The sequence below is a fragment of the Dipodomys spectabilis genome, unplaced genomic scaffold (assembly GCF_019054845.1).
Source record: "Dipodomys spectabilis isolate Male_0828 unplaced genomic scaffold, ASM1905484v1 ptg000001l, whole genome shotgun sequence".
NCBI classification, from domain to species: Eukaryota; Metazoa; Chordata; class Mammalia; order Rodentia; family Heteromyidae; genus Dipodomys; species Dipodomys spectabilis.
Window position 1 is genome coordinate 19,975,001 of NW_024870678.1, and position 25,274 is coordinate 20,000,274.

The window sequence follows — 25,274 nt, forward strand, 5'->3', positions numbered from 1 at the left end:
TATGCATGTGTCTCTTGTGTTTGGATGGAAGTGAAATAGAAAACCCATTATGAGGTCCCCAGCTCCCAAAGCACGAAAACTTCTGCGACAACTATTGAACACTTAGTCTTTTGTAAGCCACACGATGGCACCTTGATCTCAATTCTGGTTGCACAGCAAAGAACGAAGCCACCTGTCAATTTTTTGCTTTTAAAATTTAAGATGGCCAGCCAGGGCTGTCATTTTGAAAATAGAGCATTTCTGATGAGAAGATACTATCTGAGGAAACCTTATTATTGTCAAGTTTTCTTTTCTCAACTACTTACAGGAATGTGCTGCTTTTTTTTTTTAATTGTGAAAATACTGTACAGAGGGGTTACAATTACATGGGCAAGATAATGAGTACATTTCTTATCAAGCATTGTAGACTCCTCCTTTGTTTCCCCTTCCCATCCTTCCCATCTCCCCTACCACCCCAAGTTGTAAAGTTCGTTTTTTGACATAATGACTTGTACATCTCATTGTTGCCATGGGTCCACCTGTATCCCTATTTAAACGATTGGTTTTTGCCCTTCAACTGGGAAGGTGGCTCAGTGGTGGTGGTAGGAATATGCTGCTTTTAAATCACGTGTTCAAACCATGTGTTTTTGAGATCTTCATGAATCTTCCATCAGTGTAGATAATGCCGATTTTGACCCTAGTTTTCAGTCCTCAATTAAAAGTCTTTTAACAAGAGAAAGGAAGGCTTAAACAATGCATTAATGCCAATTCTCCCATCCAAACTACCACGTAAAAGATAATGCCACGGGTTTTGTTGTTTTGAAGAATGTGATTTCATTATTTGATGTAGCCATTTGGTGTTGCACTCTGCTGAGTGATTAGGCTGACTATGTTGCTGACTTGAGCTTAAGGCATTTCCAGGTTGCAGGGAAGCTCCTTGGGCTGTGGTCCTTTCTCATCACCTGTGGGGAGGGGGGAGGAGATGCATTCTTTTTGAGAACAGCCTGGGGTATAAGTGGGTGTCTGTGAGAAATATACATTGAGACAATGCAACAGTGTGAATACAAATGTGTGTATATACATACGTGTATGTGTATATATATATGTATATGTATTTATATACATATGTGTGTGTATATATGTATATCCATCGGATTGCTTCAGTTAACAAGTTGTGAGCAACCAGATATGGCTTTGAGGTCCCTCCTCTGAGACTACGCTGTAGAAAGAATGAAGTGGGAACTTGACATCTGTGTGTTTATAATGCGTCCCAAATGATTCAAACTCACAGCCAAGTTTGGGGCTAATTCACAAGGAAGTGGTGTCAAAAGACCAAATGAAAGATATCTAAGAACCTGAATTAAGTACATAGCAGTGAGCTGTGTTGCTTACGACATAGGGAACAACATATTGCAAAAATTGGAGAAATTAAGTGTTGCACATGAGAATTCCAAATTTCAGTTTAGGTCAATGGTAGGATTGTGGTTTTGGTTGCCTGGTTCACTTACAAAGGAAATAGCCAAGAACATGAATTTTTTCTTTAAAAAATCATCTTTAAGTAGTCATACAAAGGGTTTCAATTCAATAGTTCAGTTTGTAAGTACATCTTGATCACCCTCCCTCCTGTCCAACCCCATGCAGCCCTGAAGTTACGTGATAGCGTTTTCACAAGTGTACGTTGGATAATATGACTGCATTTGCCCACACTTTCTCTCCTGTTTGTCGGTCCCCCTCAGCCCCACAGACCTCACACCCCTTTTCACAAAGCACCTTTCAGCTTCCTGGCATTCACTGAAAGTTCGCTGAAGAACATAGAGTGTTCTTCCTTCCATGCCCTATGAAGTGGGAGTACAGCTCCCAGCTGTTTATCTAGTCTGATTAGAGGTCTAGAATGTCAGGACACAATTCTTAATCTTGAGAGGAAGACAGATCCGAGGCCCCCAACACAAAGCCCAGAAGCTGATAGTGGTAGTAAAACAAAACAAGACAAAACCTCTTTGAATTCTTTTCATCTAAAATCCCCAGATGCTCACAGTGTTCCATACTTAGTAGATGAGCACTCTTGTGTTTACCCAGAAAATAGGCAGGTATATGTGTGGACTCTTAAATGGGGGACAAATATCAGCGTTCATCATAATTCTTTTTTTTTGTTTGTTTGTTCATAGGGCTTGAACTCTGGATCTGGGCACTGTCCCTCAGCTCTTCAGCTCAAGGCGAGCGCTCTACCACTTGAGCCACAGCACCACTTTTGGTTTTCTGAGTGGTTTATTGGAGATAAGAATCTCATGGGCTTTCCTGCCTGGGCTGGCTTTGAACCATGATCCTCAGATCTCAGCCTCCTGAGTAGCTAGGATTACAGGCGTGAGGCACCAGTGCCTGGCTTCATCATAATTCTTGTAACCATACATGATTTACAACTTGTAAAGAAATGCTGAGGTAAGGCTTTTCTGTATGCCAACAATGAGAAGAGCCTAGCTGAAATCAGGAAAGCAACTCCTTTTGTAATAGCCTCACAAAAAATAAAATACCTAGGAATTAAGTTAACCAAAGAAGTAAAGGGCCTCTATGGTGAAAACTTTAAAAACCTGAAAAAGGAAATCAAAGCAGAACCTAGAAAGTAGAAAAACCTCCCATGCTCCAGATTGGAAGGATCAACATCGTGAAAATGGCAATACTTCCCAAGGCTATCTACAAATTCAATGTGATACCTATCAATATTCCAACCTCATTCTTCAAGGAAATAGAAGAGGCAATCCAAAAATTCATATGAAACAATAAAAGACCCCCAAATAGTAAAAATGATCCTTAACAGAAAGAACAGTGCTGGAGGAATATCAATGTCAAATTTCAAACTCTATTACAGAGCCATAGTAATCAAAACAGCTTGGTACTGGCACAAGAACAGACCTCAAGACCAATGGAATACAATTGAACTCACAGACATATAGCCATCTAATCTTCCACAAGGGAGCTAAAAAAATAGAAGGGAAGAAAGACAACTTCTTCAGTAAATGGTGCTGGCAAAATTGGTTAATCACTTGTAGAAAACTAAAGATAGATCCTTATATATCACCCTGCACCAGAATCAACTCCAAATGGATCAAAGACCTCGAAGTCAAAGCAGACACTCTGAAAACATTACAGGCCGGAATAGGAGAAACCCTAGGTCTCCTTGGCACAGGCTGAAATTTTCTTAATACAGACACAGAAACACAACAAATCAAAGAAAGGTTGGACAAATGGGATTGCATGAAATTGCAGAGCTTCTGCATGTCAAAGGACATAGCTAGCAAGATCAATAGAAAGCCCACGGATTGGGAGAAGATCTTCACTATCCATACAACGGACAAGGGTCTCAAAAAATTAAATCCCTCAACAACAAATCCTCAAAGAAACAACTGCCCAATAAATAAGTAGGCTAAAGACTTAAAGAGAAACGTCTCTGAAGAGGAAATAAAAATGGCCAATAGACACATGAAGAAATGCTCAACCTCCCTAGCCATAAAAGAAATGCAAACCAAAACAGCATTGAGATTGCACCTCACCCTACATAGAATGGCTATAATCAAGAACTCTAATAACAACAGATGCTGGAGGGAATGTGGCCAAAAGGGAACCCTACTGCATTGTTGGTGGGAGTGTAAACCACTTTGGAGAGTAGTATGGAGGCTCCTCAAAGACTCAACATAGATCTCCCCTATGACCCAGCAATCCCACTTTTGGGCATTTACCTAAATGATCACAAACAAGACCATACTAAAGCTACCAGCACAACTGTGTTTATTGCAGCATTATTTACCATAGCTAAGATATGGAACCAACCCAGATGCCCCTCAGTAGATGAATGGATCAAGAAAATGTGGTATACATACACAATGGAATTCTATGCCTCCATCAGAAAGGATGACATTGCCCCATTTGTTAGGAAATGGAAAGACTTGGAAAAAATTATGTTAAATGAAGTAAGCCAGGCCCAAAGAAGCATAGGTCCTCTGTTTTCCCTTATTTGCAATAAATAGTATATGTCTGGGACAAGCAGAAAAGGTCAAAAGCTATGTACATATGAGCATATAAGATGATGTTAAGCGAAATGAACTCCAAGATAGGACACAAGTCGTTTTTTCTTTCTTGCTATTGTTTCTAATGTATTTATAAGGTACCATGTGATTTTTTTTGTTGCTTTGTATGTTCCTCCCCTATGGTATAACCCCTGTTTTCACTGTATTTGATGTTGGTATAATTTGGGGAAGGGAAGGGAAAAAACAAAATGCTGAAATAAGGATACAGGTTGACCCATTGTAACAATGAGATGTACAAGACATTGTTGAACAATGAATTTTACAATTTAGTGGGGGCGGGGGAGTGGGCCGGAGGGAAAGTAGTTGTGGAAGGGAGAGAAAAGGGATGGTAGGGGAAAAACAAAGGAGGAGGCAACAATGCTTGGCAAGAAATGTACTCATTACCTTGCTCATGTAACTGTAACCCCTCTGTACAGTATTTTCACAATAAAAAACTTATTTTAAAAAACTCCAAAAAATGATGAAGATAAAGTTTCCATCTTAAGAATATTAACGAGTGAGACATATAGTAAAGAAAAGAAAAGCCTTCGTGCTCAGTAATAAGTGTTTGACTGGGTAAATAGTGTAGTGCAATTATATTCTGTTAGCAAATGTCCTTTTGGTTGTCCCTACAGCCATTTGGACAAAGATCAACGCTCTTAAAATGTCTTCCCTGTTGACTACACTGCTTCTAGGGCCCTTTAGCCCTGCTGGAGCCCCTTTTAGAAAAAAATGATCACCCAAGGTGCCCTCAAATCTTAATGACTGTTAATACAATGTCTACCTCATGCTCCTTGCCTCTCAGTACCGAGCTAAGGATGGGGCTCAATGCTCTCTCAGGTCTCAGGCAGTCTTATGGAATAATTGCAGAAAGCAAATGACATTGACTTGATGCAAGTCGGCAGCATGGAGTCACTATGATCAAAGGATCAGTAAGAACCCCAGGATGTGCAGGCAGGCCTACTCAGTATAAGAACAAACAACTTAGAATATGATCCGATTTCCACAGAATTCTCAATAGCCTATCCCTATTTCAATGAAAGAGTCAGTTCCTCAAAATCATAAAGATTCATGAGAATTCCTAGAATAAAACAATGTCAACTTTCTTCGGAGTAACTTCAATGGAAAGGATTTTTTTGGCTGGGTCTACAAATGTAAGTTTACAAAGTGCTTAACTCTTTTGTAGCTGATGTGTTCACCTTCCTTGCCAAAAGCAATGGAAATGGATAGAATATTATATTACTTCATTTCAAATTGGAATCATCTGGGCTTGACGCTTCAGGTTCAGATATTTTAAAACAAAAATAACCATGAAATTTTAAACAGGCTATTGAGAGTGATCGAATATCTCACCCAAATATTTGAATGGACCAAAAAAACCCCACAGACTCTGAAACAGCTTTAATACAATAAAAGAAGTAAAGTTAGTTATAAGATACATCTTATAAATATGTAGAACAATTCCAAAAATGGACAAATAAGTTCTAAATATCAAGAAGAAAACATACATAATATTTAACAGGCAAAATGTTTATGTTGAAGATCTTGTGGGGTAGAAAGGTTTTAAGGTGAATAGACTATAACTTCCTTATTATTTTTTATCATTTACTATAAGCACTTTTTTGTAATTTTTTTCTAAGCAAGCACTTTACCAGTTGAGCCATGTCTCCAATCCCTTTTTTTTTTTTTTTTTGTTGGGGGTTTTTTTGGTCATGGAGCTTGAACTCAGGGCTTGGTGCTGTCTCTGAGCTTTTCTGCTCATGGCTAGTGCTCTACCACTTTGAGCCACAGCTCCACTTCTGGTTTTCTGTTGGCTAAATGGAGATAAAGAGTCTCATGCATTTTCCTGCCTGGGCTGGCTTCGAACCTTGATCCTCAAATCTCAGTCTTCTGAGTAGCTAAGATTATAGGCATAAACCACCAGTGCCCAACTGCACTGGTTATTTTAAGATGGGATATCCTTTATGCCCTGTGACTGCCTGGACTTAGATCTCCCTCCTTGTGATTTCCTTGTGGTTGACAGGCATGAACCACCACACCTGTCATTGCTTCCCTGGTAGCTGGAATAACAGGTGCACTGAGGCAGAGACTAGAATACTTTTATGTTGGGTTTTGTCCAGGCTTATTAGGATTACAGGCTTGAGCCTCTGCTCCCAGCTGAACATTTGACTTCCTTAATTGATTTTATTGGCAACAACACTTGACGATCTCCAGAAGCATAGAATACATGACCCAAACCTCAGCTTTCACTTAGTTTATTACGATGAGCCAAGCACATTCAGCTTAAGAAAGGAGGCTAACACATATAACAAGTTGGGGCTAGATTATACAAAGAGAGCAAAAAGAGAGACAAGATTTTTCAATTGGTGGAACTTCTATGTGGAAAGATGATTATTACTAGTATGAAAACAAATGTGCAATAGCAACTATGACTCGTGCTGGGCCAGCGTGCAGCAGGTGTGAAACAGCACTGTCCTTGGTGGAGCGGGACCTGCCTTTCACCCGCTGCACCTGCTCATGCATCCGTTTGAACTGGGATTTCATTGAGGCTCCTTCACAGCGCCAGTGTAGGGTTGGCAATCAGCTGTGAGTTCTTCTCACACCAATCAGCAACTCCCTATTCTACACCTCTCAAATCCTTTTTCTTTTTAGTTAGTGATTGGTGGGGGGGGGGGGATCCTCAGTGGAGAAGGAGGAGGAACGTATTTTGAGGTGGGCTTGGGTTAGCGGGGGGAGGTACCAGTGGAATTAAGAAAGCAAGAGGAGTAGAGCAGACACCAAAAGGCTGAAGTGAGAAGGTCCACGGGAAAACCCAGAGAAGACAAGCAGGCACACTTGTTACACTTAGAAAGTTACACTGACAAATAATTAAGAACACTGGAGTGGAGTGGAGTTCCTTGTATGGTATTAAGGTAAAATCATATCTCAAAACACAGCCATCAAGTGAAGAGTAAAATTGTCAGTGAAAAGGCATATAAAAGGAATTAAAATTTCTTCCTACTTGATGGCCCAATTTTTACGAGCGATCATTTTATTACACACCTGCTCAGAACCTTAGGTATGTCTGAGGAAAAGCAGAGAATCCCAGTGACAGTCCTTAGGGAGCCTGGTGAGGCAGGGCAGGGAAGGAAGGGAATATAGACGCGTATCCCCTCCAGGGTCTCCAGGACCAGCTCTTCATGCCCAGAGTGGACTGTCTTCACCTGCATTTGAGAGGCAGACTCAGTGCTCACACGCTGTGATCGCCACGTTGAAATCGAGTACAATCACCAGCACTTGGTGTTCAGTGTGCTTCCGAGCAGCAGGAAGCCTAGGAGCACCTGGAAAGAGATGTTTCTGTGAAGAGAAGGAGACGAAGAGGTTTCGCACACCAGAGGCTCTGCTTTATACGGTCTTTCGATATCTGGTGGTAAGGCTGTCATCCCTTGAATCTGCAAAGGAAAGAACAGACAGTGCATGGACACGTGACTGAAGATTGGGACCGTGGGCAATCTTGCTCACTACAGATATTTCTACAGGGATCAAACTGGTCGTGGGCTGCTGCAGAAGCCAAACACTCCAGGAAGTCAGACCCTGAGGGATTAGGAAGGAGGCAGAAAAGAGGGGAAAACATTACTGGGGAAAAGAGCCACAGAGAAGAGACTGATGAGTTTTGTTTGTTGGGGCTTGGTTTGTTTTGTTTTTGTAAAGGCGCTAGGGCTGGATTTGGGGCCTTAGGCTCTTGCCCGGCCTTTTTCTTCCCCTCAAGGCTGGTGCTTTACCACTTGAGCCATACTTTCACTTCTGGCTTTTCACTCTTTCATTGGAAATAAAAGTCTCATGAACATGTCTTCATGGGGTGGCTTGAATCATAATCCTTGCTCAGATCTCAGCCTCCTGAATAGCTAGGATTACAGGTGTGAGCTACTAGTGACTGAGTCTGATGCTTTTCAAAGCTCTTTTCCCTTCTGGTACCCACTTTACTTTCAGAAAAAGTTCCTCCTTCAAAGGGAGCTCTCAGGAATCAGTTTTCAATCATTTCAAGCAATTACTGAATAAATAAATTATTATACATATAAAAGAACCAGCCAGGCACTGGTGGCTCACACCTCTAATCCTAGCTACTCAGGAGGCTGAAATCTGAGGATCATGGCTTGAAGCCAGCCCAGGAAGGAAAGTCTGCGAGACTCTTATCTCCAATAAACTACTCAGAAAAAGCTGCAAGTGGTGCTGTGGCTAAAGTGGAAGAGCATGAACACAGAGAGGAGCAGGGACAATGCCCAGGCCCTGAGTTCAAGTTCCAGGACTGGCAACGAAAAAAAAAAAGAAAAGAAAAAGAAAAAGGCAGTGGAGAGGGGCTTTAGATGTATAGATATGTCTGAATCTTCTATTTTGTTCCAGACAAGATATGGCAGTAAAGTTCTCAGTTCTCAGAGGCGGAATCAAAGTGAGACTTACCGACCACTCTGCGTTGTCTGTCTTGGAGCATCTCACGTTCACTGGCAGACTAAGGACCAACTTATTGAATGAGTTGCCTTCCTTTTTAGTCCATTTGAATTTATTCATCGCATCCATGAAAGAAAGATTTTTGTACTGCTTGGGGCTTTTGATAATAAAAGGCCATGTGCTGAAATTAAATAATCACAATTCCATTCAGAAAACCATTACACATATTTTTTTAAATTTTTGACATAATAGAATATACTTTGTACTTATTCATTGTTACACTCACAGATAATTCCTTCTAAAGCATTTACGAACTCATTACTGGATGCTAGATTAAATGAGACTTTTTAAAGAATGGTATTTCTTGTTATAATAACAAGTGTATTACTTTCAGACAAATAATTTTGCCTCAAAAAAAACTGAGTCTCTCAGTCCCAGTTTAACAATTCACCTGGTAAGTATTCATTTCTGAAGAGTAAAGGCAAAAGATGGAATTAGGAAGCCTGCAGATTCTTGAAAGCGAATGCTAACTGATGTTCATTCAAAGCATTCTGTGGAAAAGCCTGACCCCTACTGGTGGTCCTGTTTTGCTCACTTATGTGAAAAGATAAACATAAAATATTTCCATTTGAATCAATTGCTTGAAAAAAATTGTGCCCAACATACTTTACTTTCACTTGCCCCTCTTAAAAAAAGCACGTTAAATGTCCAAGAAAGACAGAAGAAGATATATGTTGCTTGAAATAATAGTCTTCCAATACTATTGTTCATTAACTGTTTTATGCCATTGACTTCAGGAAAAAGAAACACACTTTATTGACACATTAAAAAATGAAGACAAATTAATTAATCGATGTCACAGGAGATTAACATGGGGTGCCTAAAATGATGTTCCGGTGATTTCCAGTACTTATCAAATAATTTACCTCAAGCTGAGGAATCTTCATTTTAAATATTTCATTGTCACAATTTGTTATTTTTGTCTTTATTTTCTCTCTTGCATGCATAAAGATTCTCAAGGAAACTGTATATTCTCTTTTTCAATAAGTGTTTTGAGTTATACAAATGAAATTTAATGTAAGAACTGAAAAGTAGTTCTATATTCTTAACAAGGGACAAAATGAGAAAGGAAGTGCACAAAGTGCAAAGATCTCGATATTCTTCAGTTCTTTGCTTAAGGTCAATATACCTTTGTTGAGTTTTAAGTGCATTATTTTACAGAGATCTTAAAGTTAGATAATAAATTAAGAGCTATCACATTCACATTATATGAAACATGTAGCAATTGCCTAAAATCTACAGCATTTTCTAATTAAATTATGGTGAAATACAGCGATAGTATCTGAAATTAGTATAGAACAAGAAATTGACTTGAAAGAAGCCAGGTGAATATGCATGCAATGGTACTTTCAAATACCTGCTAAATTTTATGAAATACAAGTCACTTAAAATAGTAAAATAAAATTTCCTTTTCCAAAAGATAAGATGACTATTTTGAAAAGCCTGTAAAATAAAATGAAACAATATAAAACAAAACAGGACATTATCAAGGGAGAGGAGGACAATTCTCCATCTGCAGACACCTAATATACCACAAGGTGGCGAATGATTTCTACTGAGGTACTTAAGAATGAACCTGAACTTTTCTTACCTAGCTGTTAAGACTGAACACCGTAACCATATACCATGATGAAATAAGCCAATATACTAGTGTTTATTAAGACTGCATAGCACAAATAACCTCCGTTTGTAGAATTTGGAAAAGCTCAATGGTTCGTTTAATGGGACGCAACGTCTGAGGATGGGGAATACATTTCTTTCATCTTGTAAACATACAGCTTTGGATGTCCATTTGTTTGTACTGTTCTCTCCAATCAATCCATGAAGAGGAAAATGTCCTATTCAATATACAAAGCATATTCTAAAGGAAGAAAAGCTAATTTGGCCTAAGTAAGAACAATAGCAGATGGGTGTTGAGGGCTGGGGTAGAGCTCTGTGGTGTAGCACTTGACTACATGTGCCAGGCCCTGGGTTTGATCCCCAGCAGTAGAGCACCAATCAAAACAAAACGAACAAAGAAGAAATCCCCAATGTATTTTCAATACAAGGTCATACTTACCAAAGTATTTTCAAAACAAGATTATTTGTAAATGCCATTTTATGTGCTGTTTTGATTTCTGTGAATGGTTTATTAGACATGAATATTTTGATCTAATTACATCAGTTCCTTTCATTTTGCAGTCCTAATTATCAGAAACTTCTTCCACAGGAGGAAGAGGAAGATACTCCTAACTGTCTCATTTATTATATACTGTGCCATATTGAATTAGTTCTTTAGCTGCTGTTTTCTTTTCTATAAAAGTGGGAGTGTGTCCTGACAGACCATTGTGTTGTGTAAAAACAGATTAAATAAAATCACTCATGGGAAGATTCATAGTACTACAACACAATTTACCAAGTATTTTGTTGTTTGTATTTTACTAAGTAGACTTCTGTTCTCCTGTTTATTAGGTTGTTTAGAAATGAACCACGTAAAATATATCTATGTATAATTAACTTATATAAAAAGAATGTTTTTAGTTCACAATTTATAATCTCACAAAATTAAGTCCTATTTATAACTTACTTGACTATCTACATTTTATCATATCCTCTATGTTTTTACCTCACTCTTAAAAATAGAATCTCAAGGGGCTGGGAAAGTGGTTCAGTAGTAGAGTGCTTGCCTTGCATACATGAGGCCCTGGGTTCAATTCCTCAGCACCATATAAGCAGAAAAAGCCAGAAGTGGTGCTGTGGCTCAAGTGGTAGAGCACTAGCCTTGAGCTAAAGAGCTGAGGGACAGCGCCCAGGCCCAGAGGTCAGGCCCCACAACCAGAAAAAAAAAAAAATAGAATCTCAAAAATATATGTGCATATTTTTGTCTAATTACACAAGTCCTTACATTTTGAAAAGCATTAATTATCAGAAAGTACTTCTTTCTTTTTTTTGGGAGGGGGGGTCCAGTCGTGGGGGCTGAACTCTGGGCCTGGGCACTGTCCCTCAGCTTTTCAGCTCAAGGCTAGCGCTCTACCACTTGAGCCACAGCGCCACTTCCGGTTTTTTGCTTTTTGCTTATGTGGTGCTAAGGAATTGAACCCACGGCCTCAAGCATGCAAGGCAAGCGCTCTACCACTGAGCCACCTTCCCAGCCCAAGTACTTCTTTCTTAAAATAAACTATTCCCTATCAACATTTCCACCAGCCATTCTAGTTCTTCTTATTGATATCTATAAGAACTTGTAAAATCTTTTTCAATATCAACTTTAAAAAATTAACTTTAAGTAGTATGCAAAGAGGTTTCAATTCACATGGCAGTTTATAACCACTGGCTTTTACTTGAATTTGTCCAAACAATTTTCTCTGTCTTCTTTTCTTTTCTTTCTTTCTTATTTTTTTTCCGGTTGTGGGGCCTGAACTCTGGGGCCTGAGCGCTGTCCCTCAGCTCTTCAGCTCAAGGCTAGCGCTCTACCACTTGAGCCACAGCACCACTTGCGGCTTTTTCTGCATATGTGGTGTTGAGGAATCGAACCCAGGGCCTCATGCATGCAAGGCAAGCACTCTACCACTGAGCCACCTTCCCAGCCCCTGTCTTCTTTTCTTAATAGAACTTTCTTTCTTTGCCCTCTGCCTCCTTGGGATGCAAACACTCAATGCATCCTGTGGGAGCCAAATGGTGACTGGATAGAATCACCTCTCCTTGACTCTAGTACCATCATCTTGATCCAAGGCACCCTCATCTCTCACCTGGGTAATTGGCAGTTCCCTGGCTGGAAGTATGCTTTCTTATGCTGCCCTCTCATAGTCCTTTCTCAACACAGTAGGGAAGTGATTTTTGTCATGCAATATGGTGGGTCCTCTTTGCACTGCTCCTAGTTTCCCATAGTCTACTCCCTCTTGGCATACTTCCACCTCCTCTCTTATTCTCTCCTGAACTTCCACCTCCTCTGGACAAATGCACTCCTTTACTGCCCCTCAAGCATGCTGGGTTCGTACCCATGATCACCATGCATTTGTGGATCTTGCTTTGCAGGCTCTTCAGCATATAGGTGTCTGCTCAAATATCTCCTGCCTAGAAAAGCCTAACTGGAAAGAACTATATAGTTCCTTCATTGTTTTGATTGTTGCAATAACAACTGCTGCTAGTTAAAATTCTATACTCTCTCCAACTCCAGATTATAATCTCAAAAGGAAAAGAATATTTACCGAATGTATCATTGTATTCCAAGTGGTTTCTGTGATGTGCATTTGTGCAGAGTTTATATGGCAGGTCTGAGGCTGCTATCCCAAGAAAGACTTCCTTCCAAGCTTGAACCCAGGCTGGTGTCAGTGATTTCCTATACTCATATAAAATGATCTCTAAATGTTTGAAATGACTCAGTATGTCTAGAGAGTTTGGTACAGTCAATGTGCATTTTTTTTCTAAACATCTGCTTTCCTTATCAGAGTATAGAATTTTAGCACATATTAAGCATAGAACACATATGTCCCTGACTTAAAAAATGAGCAGTGGGGTTTCAATGAATCAATAGTAGTTGTATTTCATATAACCACAGTTCTAAGCTGGTGGGATTCAGTGCATTTTGTGTGACTCTCCTGAAGAAGGCCTCTCGAAAGCTTCTACTGAAATTTCTCTGGACTTCATGTGATTTTACCTTTGTTCACTGGGCTTTGTATCCTTGCCTTGTAATAACTATTAGCTATAAGGACAACTAAACACTGAGTCCTTTAGGTCCTCATAGTAAATCATTGATTTTGCACATACTCTGTTGTTCCCTAGACATGGCAATCAAGAAGCATACTAGTACTATTACTACTAGTCTACTACTACTCCCCAGTGACAAGTAATGAAATAGAACAGCATATAACATAACCCATTACCTGATAATGACATCAACATGGGAAAAAAAGCCACCCTAATTTAGTGTATAACCCAACTACAAAATCCATTGACCACTTACGTTACTGGTCTGTAGATCTCCTTTACACCAATGAACTGCAGCTGTTCCATGATGTCTGGAATACTGGCACATCGGGTAAGATTAATTCTTGGGTAATAAAGTAGGTAGGAGAGACACATTTCATTCCTGGTACTGAGTCCTCCCTGAAAATAGAGATATTTAATTCAGCAAAGTTTGTGTCCTACCAGTTCTAGTACATAGATCATGAAAGTCACCAATATCATGGAGTTCCTTCCAATTCTGAGATGAATTAAAACTGAAAAGTAATGATGAAATGACTGTTTCTCTTTTTCTTCAAAATTAAAAGTTCCTCTCCATGAATGAACTTTAATAACGAGAAAAATGTTCTTACCCAAGTCATCCCAACTCTATCCTTTGTGTTGTAGCGGCACTCAGTGATTAGATTGTCTCCCTAAAACATAAAAGTGAAAGGTTTTCAGGTTGAAATTTTATGCTCTTTTAATTATCGCACATATTTACAGACCAATGATTTCTATTTGCTATTTGAATGTACATATCACACTACTTGATTCAGGATAAGACCTTTCATCTGTTTTACTCTAGGTTTGCTAATATAACTAGCAAGCAAGCCAACAAATACAGCTCTCTATGTCAGGCCAGACTTAATATACTTTGTTCAGCTAAAAAATAATAATGATTAAAAATACCGTGTAGCTCGAGGCACCAGTGGCTTATGCCTGTAATCCTAGCTACTCAGGAAGCTGAGATCTGAGGATCACAGTCTGAAGCCAGGCTGGGCAAGAAAGTGTGTGAGATCTTTATTTTCAATTAGCTACTCAAAAGAAAAAAGAAAAAGGTCAGAAGTGGAGCTATCACTCAAGTGGTTGAACACTAGCCTTGAAGAATGAAGCTCAGGGACAGTGTCCAGACCCTGAGTTCAAGCCCCAGAACCAGAACAAAAACAAATAAACAAATACCAACACCACTTATCTCTGAACAGCCTTCGTAAGAACATCAAATAACATAATACATATTTAGCCCTTAATAGAGATTAGATACTAGAGATAAATATTGATGTGGTTATTTATTATTTTACATTATTTCCTTTAAAGCTCTTTATTTTCTTAGAAAAAATTATGAAGCAAATTAATGATAATTTATTGTTCTAATTCTTTCCAATTTTTGACCATAACAATACACAGGAAAATGCTGATAGTTTTATGGCTCTCCATGAAGATAAGTGAATGGAACAACAGGTCATGTACAGTTTCTGGCAGCAGCCCCTAGATTTTCCCTCCCAGTATGGCTTCTTAGAGGGGCTGGAGATCAGAATCTCAGCAAGTATTTATGCACTAGTCATGATGGACCAGTAAGGAAGTGCTGAGATCACACAGGCAAACTCATCATATCGGACATACAGCCCTTAAGTATTTTGTTTCTCAATTTTCATTTTGCTAATCTCAGGGTGTAGCCAAGAGGTTCTGGAAGGAATACAGATTCCAAGCTGTGAATATAAAAAAGGATAATCCTTAGAACAAGCATGTCCCTCTCATCCACCCAAGGTACTTGCTTTTGTTTTTCTTCTTAGTTTTCCCTTACATCCTCTTATACTAGGCCTTTTCCTGAACGGTCATCCATCTAAAAAGATGGTTCCCAGAATCACATAGAGAATATACTGCTGCCAATATCATTGCAGTTTCATATCCTGTTTAAGAATGTAACTTTAAAAGAGTTGATTAGAGGCAGGAAATTCTGTGACTATTGAGTTTGATAAAATGTTGGGGAAAAAAAAGAAGTAAAAAATTGATGAGAAAAAAAAATGTCTTCATTACTGTAAAAGATAAGACCCTCTTCTTATGCAAAAACCCCATGTATTGTAGACTGCTGAAGAATGAAATTAAATACGTTCAAGTATCTTCTTTTTCTATGACTTTTTATTAGCATAGACTAGTTGTCCAAGAAAGGTTTCATTGTGACATTTCCATTCATGCACAGAACGCATCCCAAACAAATTCACTCACTCTTATTCCCTTTACCTTCCTTTTCTTAAACCAGATTCAACAGGATTCATCATTCTGTGTGCATATATGCAGATAAATACTTTCAACCATCTGATGAAAGAATTATTCTTAAATTCTTTTTTACTAAAATGAAACAGCTAAAATTTGTCCTCTTGTCAAGGGGACAGAAAGAAATCTCTGATTTTATCTTATTAAAATCCTAAGCCAAAGAATCATTCACTATTGAAACTTTCTTTAAATTGAGAGAAATAAAGAACAGTAGCATATGTTAGAGATTAGAACCTAAAATTGGTTTCATTTTACTTATTCTTTTTTTTTTTTTAAGAAAACTTGTATTGCCCTTGGCAATAATAAGAAAGGTAAGTTTCAGTGTTGGGAAGAAGATGAAACACATTCCATCTGAGTTGTGCAACACCTGCCGTGGCTGTAAGAATATGGACATGGTAAGATATTTACGCCACTGTTAGAAACTTTACCATATCTTGGCAGATTTGGCTCATGACTGTTATAACATTTTTCAGTGAAAGAGAACAAGCACATACGTACAGGTAAGATCGTTTGCTCTTCCTTTAGATACTGAAACTCCTGGAAATTGAAGTCAAAGTCATCATCATACGCCAGTAATTTCATTTCCTGCCCCTTGCGAAAATGACGCAGCATGATGCCTCTGCCAGCCAGGTGCGCGTGGAGGAGAACCGCAAACACATGGATCCCGCTCGGCTTCTCAGCTTCCAGAGCCTCAGGGAACACAAAGAAGAGCCAATCAGCCCAAACAAGTGCCTGTCCAGACAGTTCATGTTCAAACACACTGGGAGGAACGACTGAGAAGAAGCTAAAGTGATTTAAGTGAGCAGTTGATCTGCCAAGCCTGTTGAATTGGGATTGCTTAATGTTTACTTTGGGAAGCAACATCTGCCAGGACTCAAGAAAGGAAGCCTACCAGATCACGCCTAAATGTGTCTTCCCTTTGTCCTCTTTTAGGAGGTAAAAGGCAGTCATCAAAACTAGCAAAAGATTCTAGCCTGTCAGCAACCTGAAAAGTAGTCTAGATAGGAGAATTTCCCCTGTTTTTCCAGCTAGAATGAATTACCTATGGCTCCTACATGTTGTCATGGCAATTAAAATCATAGTCTACATCACTCAGAAGACTCTCAGCTACTTCACCTGTCTACAACCACTATCTTATATTTCCCAAAAGTATATGATCCATTTTGAAATACTTTGATTCAAAGGAGAAACTATCAATGGAAACTGTCATTATTAAGTGTCTATACTTGGCTTTCTCATACACAAGATGTATTTTACATTAGTTACTTACTTATACTCAATTAGTAAAAAGAAGAAAATTTTAAAGCAGAGAAAAAAATGAAGACTGGGGAACATAAATACAAATAAAGGTAAAGTAAATGAAAAGAAACTGAACACAGGTAGAAAAATGTAATAGACTAACGTGTCCAATATAAAAGAAAGGAAGCCAGGTGCGGGTGGCTCACACCTGTAATCCTAGCTACTCAGAAGGCTGAGATCTGAGTATGGCGGTTTGAAGCTTGCCCAGGCAGAAAAGTCCCCATGAGACTCTTATCTCCAATGAATCAATCAAAAACCGAAGGTGGTGCTGTGGCTCAAGTGGTAGAGGGCTAGCCTTGAGCACAAAGAGGCTCAGGGACAGTGCCCAGCTCTAAACTCACGCCCCACAGCTGACCCATAAGAAAAAAGAAAAAGGAAGGAGATAGAAAAGGAAGAAAAGCACCCTACAAGTTTTTCTTTCTGGAATTCTACGCCTATAGTGTTCATGCTTTAAAATTTCAGCCACGTCCTGATGAAATAACACTGCTAGCTTTAACAGTGTCAATAAGAAGAGAACAGATTTTCATACTAGTTTCTGAAATCATGGGCTAACTCATAGTAACTCCCAACAACCACCTATTACTAACCTCCTCTAGACATTCCAGGGTGCAGTGACCTTCGGAGCGGAACTCAGGCAGCCCTGGAGGGATGGTATGGAAGAGGCTCACCCAGAGCCCAGCCTCGATCACCCCAGCATCGTACTTCCTTGTGTCCATCGTATGAAATAACCTCAGCCCAGAGCTATCTATTAAGCCTAGAACAGAAACACATGAGTGCATTTGAATTCTTAGGGAAAAAAAGAATACCTCTCACATTCATTAGACTTATTCATATTCCTTGAAAGCTCACCAAAAAGGAAAGACAAAAGGGGCTGGGAAGGTGGCTCAGTAGTAGAGTGCTTGCCTCGCATGCATGAGGCCCTGGGTTCAATTCCTCAGCACCACATAAACAGAAGTGGCACTGTGGCTCAAGTGGTAGAACCCTAGCCTTGAGCTGAAGAGCTGAAGGACAGCGCCCAGGCCCAGAGTTCAGGCCCCATGACCGGGCCAGGGAGGTGGGGGTGGGAGAGTAAGACAAACAGATATTATTGGAATAAAATAATCCACTTTGTTCACTGAAGTGAAAAATGAATCCTCACATTGTCAGCAACCATTATAGACACATGTGACATGCTCTGGGAGACGACTTTGGTCTTCTAGCCAGTATATTTCACAGCTATCTAACATGAAGAATGAATGAGAATTCTAAGGTATTCATTAGACGATAAATAACCCCCATCCAATTTTATGCTATATTGTTTTTAGAAGAAGTTCAATAACCTTTCTTAGCGATACAAATCCTTCCATGTAGAAACCATCGACTGATAGAGAAAACTGCCAAAGGTTAAATTTCTTCCTAGTCACTATTCTTTTATCCATTCAACAAATAGTGATATGATGAACAAATCAATATTAACAATCTATGATACAACCAGTAGTATATTAGCATTGTGGGGATCTAAAATAAGACAGACTTCTGGTTATGACATAGTTTTAAGAAGGAAGGATATAGACCCAAACACTTTATAAATCTCTTCCACTAAGTGTGCAATTCATTGACTTCTAGGAGTAATAAAACCTGAGTTTATATTTACAGCCTTGAAAAGTTTGCTTTTTCAGGGAAGATTCTTTAAACTACCCACCACACATCCCAGGATATGACAGATCACCAATGAAATACTCCCATAATATCAAGTACATCCTTCTTATGACAGTTGAAAATCATATAATATATAGTAATTTAATATTTGAGTATCATTTTATGTGCTAATTTTATGTTATTGAAAGGCTTCTTTGACTGTTTCTCTTTCTCACTGGACTGATTTCCAGTGCCAAAGACAGATTGTACAATCTGTCTTTCACCTATCTTAAATCCTCAAGGTTAGGAGTGGCACCCAGTGTTCTAGTGCTCAGTATTTGCAGAATAATTACATAAATCCAAGGATAATGGTTACTTGGAATTCCTTCCATTGAGGAGTTGGGTTTTGTTGGGGAATATTACATAAGTAAACTCAGAAATCAAATGCATAGTCTTATACCTGCTCTTCAAATCAAAATCATATTACACAGACATATTTATGGATTATTTATTACATAACAAAATGCTTAATAGTTTTTATTTGTTTGTTTGCTTGCCTGTTTGGGGTAGTGCTTGGGTTTGAACTCAGGGTCTTGCACTTACTTGCTAGGCAGACGTTTTAGCATTTGAGCTGTAATGACCTCAGCCCTGTTTTAATTTAGTTTTTTTTCCAGCTTTTTTGCCCAAGACTGTCCTCAGACTGTAATACTACCTACATCTCTCATGTCGTTGGGATCACAGATGTACACATCATACTCAGCTGGTTTGGTGAAATGGGATCACAGATGTACACATCATACTCAGCTGGTTTGGTGAAATGGGTTGAGCAAACTTTTTCGCCTAGGCTTCCTGTAAGCCACTTTCTGCCCATTCTGTCTCCTAAATAGCTGGGATTATGGGTCTCTTAATACACCTTCTAGTATGACAAGTGATAGGTAGCTTTTTCCAATTTGCAATTAGAAAGAAACTGTTTGATAAGTACTATGTACTTGGGGAAAATGCATAACCACAAGGAAACACTTCTGTTTATGCCACTTTCTGATAGCATGGAAGTGATTTTTAGGATGAGAGACCCTGTTCCCATTTGTCTGGTTAAAGCCCATTATTGCCTCAGTGAAATTCTGAATAGCACTCTGTTTTGTTCTAAAAAAAAAAAAAAAAAGATAACAAATGTACAAAGATAACAGATGTCAAGGCTAACTCTTTCTCCTATTGGTTGCTATGTTGTTTCAACTCTTACAAACAAGTGACATAAGCTTTTCAAGCTCACAAGTGAAATGTGTAGAGAATGAACTCACCTTTCTTGTGTGTCGGGTTATCATAATGGACTTCCAGAAGCACATACTGGGGATCTAATGGAGTGCCCAGGGATAATCCCACATGAGGTGGATAAGAGAAACCCTAAATATGGAAAATTCTGTGAGACAATATCCTGTGAAAATCCTTAAAAGATCTACTCCATTCCCCAACACATTCCACTTCCAATACTCAGTATTCAATATCTCAACCTTCTAGGATGCCATCAGTCAATGACCAGTCAAATGTCATCACTTAAGGAAAGAATCCTTCCCAATAAAAAGAGAAACATACTACATTCATATTAAAAAATACATAAGAGCTTTACGTAGACATATCAACGCCATATTTGTGGGGAAATCAGATGTTCAGTTAATTGCTCTACATCTCCGTTTGTCAGTAGCCCCACCTCTCCACCAATGGCCCAGGCAAAAATCACTGTCTCGCAGGTGAGGAAGGCATCGGGCATGTTTGGGTGGTAGCATTCGTGGCCATAGTCCAGAACACTGTCATTAAAGCTGCTGCTGCACTGGTAGAGCAGGATGTGGTGGACCATGCTCTCATGGCCTCTCTGTATCACCGGCTCAACCTGCAGAAACACAGGAGAGGGAAGATGACAAAGGAGGACATCCTACAGTGTCCAACAATGAGCACAAAATTAGTACCCGGGATGATGTAATCTTCAAAGGGCTTTTCTTCTCAATTATGAAAAGAATATGTCATTCAAGATGGTAGGCGGTGGTGGTGAGGGACATAATGGAACCACACAGATAACTATTTACTCCCAGACTTGCAGGACATTACCAGTCTTCTTTGTTTTCAGCTCGCCTTTGTGGCTCTTACCCATTCTGCAGAGCAGCTGCTTGAAAACTTGTTTCCTCCTCTCCCAGGCCTCATCTTATGATTTTTCCACCTCCTTCTTACTTATTATGCCACATTAACAAAAAGGTCAAGGCTACAGGTACAATGTGCTCAGTCTTTCTCTTCACCTCAACTGAAGGTGATAGAGGATGTCTCATTCATCTTTGTGTGTGCATGGGCTGAGCAGGAAATAGGGCTGGGAGATGGATATTCTCATTTTAGTGGTAAGCATCCCATTCTCATAAATGTTATTATTATAAATGTTATTATTATGATTTCTATTTTAAATAGAATTTCAAGTGGGAAAATATTGTCAGTGATGTGCCTCAGTGATACTAATGGAACTGGAAGGGGGAAAGGGAAGACCAATTATTATCCAATAAGCAATACTGTGAGCATGATCAAGTTATCTTCCTCTTTCTCATTGTCTCTCTGTAAGTGTCCTTCCTAACATCTGTCTATTTCATCACAATGCGTTGAGCATACCCTCCAACCTCCCAACGTCAACATGAAATGGAAGCCTGTGTGTAGCCTTGCTGGACCGCTTCTATGGCCATGAGTTACTGGAACCCTTGAATAATAGATCTCCAAGTGCTTAGCAACACAATTGCCTTTAACCCCTAAAGGCAATCAACTTGAAACTGCTTGCTCTACTTTAGATTGCATAGTTAGATAAAGTGTTTCAAGGTACATTCTCCTACCACCTAATTTCTTATTCTCCATAGCTTTTCTATTTTCTTCCCATGGAACATTGAGCAAACAAGAATTCCTACACTTTTTCAGGCTTCAAATGGCCAATTACCTTAACAACAGCATGCAAGAGAAAGAACAAACAAGCTCATTTGTACCTTTTTTGTGCTATGCCCACTTGAAATCGAGACTATGACCTTATTTGCAGGTGTAATGAGTTATGATGACATCATACCAGATAAAGGTGGATTCTGAGTTCAGTGACAGCTGTCTTTAAGAGAAAGGTAAAGGAGATTTGGACACACACACACACACACACACAACTGAAGTAAGTTAAAATCAGGATGACCCAAGCCAAAAAAAAAGTACCAATAGCTATGAGGATCTGTTCTTCTCTAGAGCTTTCAGAGGGGACCTGGCCTTACCTTGACCTCAGATCTCTACTCTCCAGCACTGCGAAATAATAGGTGTCTGCTATTTCACGATGTCTGGCTTATGTTCATTTATGATAGCATCTTGCACTCAATTTTCAATTGTAAATGATTTTCAAATCTATATATTTATATCTTGATCATGATTGTCCCTGTGATTATGACACAGACTTATAAAATACACATTTTCTTTAGTGATTATTAATTAACTTATTTATAGCTAACTATACATCTTCCTCTAGATTTTAATTTGTGCAGTAAGAGAGAATTATCTTATTCACATATGCTAAGTTCCATGCAGGAAAAACAGTACTCTTTTTTGTTTAACACAGCTCTTTTAAGCAATTTTCCTACACCCATTCTTCTATAGATTTAACATGCTCTTTGCTTGTTGAAACATGAGTGGAAAAGAGGAACATAGCTCTCCAAAAACAATGTACAACTCAGTAAGTTAAAATTTAAAACAAAGGGGGAGCGGTAATGGGAAGATATGCTAATAAGGTGGAATTTTTAATCCCTATCATTTTTCTTCTTGCCTATTCTTGTTCCTGGCACCTTACTTTAAATAAACAGCCTAAAGACCAAGTTGCAGTTCACATAAAAGCCCATAAACTCTCTCTGACAAAGGGCATCCAGAGGGTAGCTGGCTCATAAAGTGGTACTGCTGCCTATGAGATTTCAGACAGAACTAGCAGTTTAGGTGAGTCTCTATGGTCCTGCTCATATGCTCCCATGAAGATGTAAGACAGATGTATTTGCCCCCTACTCCTGTCTTATGCTAACCCTAATAGGAAGGGGATCACTCAGCATGACAGTTACAATAGTGAACCAAACAGCAAGGGAATGGAATCTTCATCCCATCAACCATCTACTCTGAAGGAAAAAAAAAAAATCAAAGATCAAATCAAAGCTTGACTTGCTGATGTGGTTTGAAGGGCCTACCATGAACGAACTTGGTAGCTGAATCTCTGGAAGTGACAGCATATTGAGGTAGAGGTAAAGAGATGGAATGAAGAAACAGGAGGAACAGAGAGGAGATGTGTAGGAAATAATTCGCTTCTTACTGCAGTCCTAAATCGCATGAGAACTATCCTGTTCACACACATCTCTTCCATGCAGCCACATCAGCTAAGGAAAGGGAACTCAAACCAGTAGTCTCTTTCTTTGGTATTGTTTAAGATGTAAAAAGGAATCAATCTTTTCTAAATGCTGGATGTTGTGGGTTTCAGCAAGTCTCTGGGCTGACAAATTCTAGCTCATGAAAAGAAGCCAGTATGCTTCACAATAATACACAATAAAGTTAGCAGAATTATCAGAGATGAGATGAGACTGTTGTTTCTGAAATTAGATATATCTCTATCAGGTCAAGATACTTAACATTTCTCTCGCTCTCTTTGTCTATTCTATAGGTTTGGAGACTTGGATTTCCAATCATCCTGACTGTCATAAAGGCAATGACCTTCGTCTTAGACTTCCAGACTCTAGAAATACAAGACATACATATCTGTTCTTTATGAATTACCCATTGCAAAGTATATTGTTATAGCAACACAAAGATATAAGAAAGTTTCAGGAACTTGCCTTCTGTGCAATACTCTGAATCCCAGCAAGATAATCTTCCCAGTCATCAATTTTCTACAATCTATGGCTCCCACACTACTCCTCTGTAGCTGACCATGTCATCCATACTCCTTCGTCTGACACTCAGGGCCCTCTCTCATTAGTTGTCTTCACAGTCTTCATAATCCTTTTTTTCATTTTAAAATTTTATTGTAAAGGTGATGTACAGAAGGTTATAGTTACACGAGTCAGGTAATGACTACAGTTCCTTTTGAACAGTGTCACCTCCTCCTACATTCTCTCTCAGTTTTTCCCCTCCAACTTCCCACCCCTCAAAGCTGTATAGTTCATTTCCAACATAGTGTCTAGTGGGTTTCATTGCTGAATCGGTTCACCTTTTGTCCCATTCTATACCCTTTGTCTCCTCCCTTTGTAAGCCATGTTCATTCATAACCATCAGTCTGGCTCACCCAGTCATTTATTTCCCCTTATTCAACTTTGATCAAATTTTACTCAATTCTGAAAGCCCATGTTTTGTTTTCCTTGGATACCATCTCTGGCCATTTTGTTTCACAGTTGTCTTGTTTGTCTGGTTTTCTTTCAGGAGGTAGTACCGTGTGGTAGCCTGATACCAATATGTGGTTTAGAATCTGAAGTCTGCCAGCAAATGACTTCACCTTACTGAAACTCCATTTCATATATAAAATGGTAATATTTTACAAATATCTAATGGCTGATTCACCATAAAATTAAATATATACATTTATATATTATATATATATATCATATGTATATATATTTCACAGAATTTGTAGTAAATAGATGGAAGTATAACTATTTCTGTACAATTTATATTTATAATATTTTATATTAAATGCAGTTATTTAGCACACATTTTGTCCCTTAAGAATAGCAACTCAACATTTTATCATTTCTTTCTGATTCATTATCTAGGACACACATTTCCAAAGCTTTTATTATATCTATGTGTGAGAGTATATGATTAAGAAAATTGTCAATGAAGATGAAATCATGCTGTTAATCTTGACATGCTGTTGCAAGTGCTTTTGTAAATATGAGCTCTTTTTAAATGCTAAAGTGAATTGATTTTTAGGTTAGAGTGCATCTTAAATTCTGAGAATTCATAGAATCAAATGTGCATCCTAAAAGTAAATATACATACATATAATTTTTTTTGTTTATCTAAAGTGTATATGCATAAAATTTTGTTCATATAAGATATATATATATATACGTTTTCTATTTCATACTATAAAAAATGGTCCCAAGATTCATTATTTTTGTTTTTATTTTTTTAAAAGTATGCTCATCAAAGCAGTATGTCAAATGGATGAATATATTTGAATTTTACCAGTCCTACACAGAATGGGGACCAACAAGCTTTATAGAGAATAACAATTGTACACACAGAGACCTTCTCATAGAAACACAGTACCACTTCAGAAAAGGGGAAGGGAGAAAAGTAGGCAAAATGTATAGTAATGCCAGCTTTCTGTGGTCCATCCTCCTGAGCCGAGAAGTGAGCTAATGGTAACAGAAGAGCTGGAAGCTTCCAAGCTTCCAAGCTTCCAGTTCATGCTGCTTCCTCCAGCCAATAACAGCTCTTGCTGGAAGGATTGCACTAAGGACAAGATTTCTCCTTAGGCTGCATTTTCCATTTCTCGACTGTTTTCTGCTTTTAGGACTCCTGAAAAGATCACTGAGCTGTTTCTTGTTGATTTGGGAAGTATATTTACTGTATTTTATGATTTCGAGTCCCAATAATTCTCTCCACAAAAGGACAGAACTTAATCACTAATCACTAACAGATGATTTTCATGATAAAATGCCACAATCCCAAATTAGGAGGGAAAAAAAGTAAATTTTTCATGTAGTCCAGCAGAATTTACATATAAAAACAAGTTAAAACAGTTAAGCATCTCAATTTAATTCTGTACATTTAAAAACTAACTTCTTGTGTAAAAAGCTGTTTTTGCATCCTGAAAGTCCTAGTATTTATGTTTATGCA

At 38.7% G+C, this 25,274-nt stretch overlaps 1 protein-coding gene across 1 annotated transcript in view; it reads right to left on the reverse strand.

Annotated features, from left to right (window-relative positions):
- Positions 1-7,078: 7,078 nt before the first annotated feature.
- Positions 7,079-25,274, reverse strand: part of Moxd1 (monooxygenase DBH like 1) — a 58,052-nt gene continuing 39,856 nt past the window's right edge. Inside the window, exons 5-12 of the mRNA XM_042690327.1 lie at positions 20,113-20,292; positions 19,706-19,808; positions 17,378-17,544; positions 15,990-16,181; positions 13,814-13,873; positions 13,462-13,604; positions 8,475-8,643; positions 7,079-7,468 (exon numbers count right to left, since the gene is read on the reverse strand). Coding sequence (XP_042546261.1) covers positions 7,304-7,468; positions 8,475-8,643; positions 13,462-13,604; positions 13,814-13,873; positions 15,990-16,181; positions 17,378-17,544; positions 19,706-19,808; positions 20,113-20,292 — 1,179 coding nt within the window. The 3' untranslated portion in view covers positions 7,079-7,303. The remainder of the gene's footprint in view (positions 7,469-8,474; positions 8,644-13,461; positions 13,605-13,813; positions 13,874-15,989; positions 16,182-17,377; positions 17,545-19,705; positions 19,809-20,112; positions 20,293-25,274) is intronic.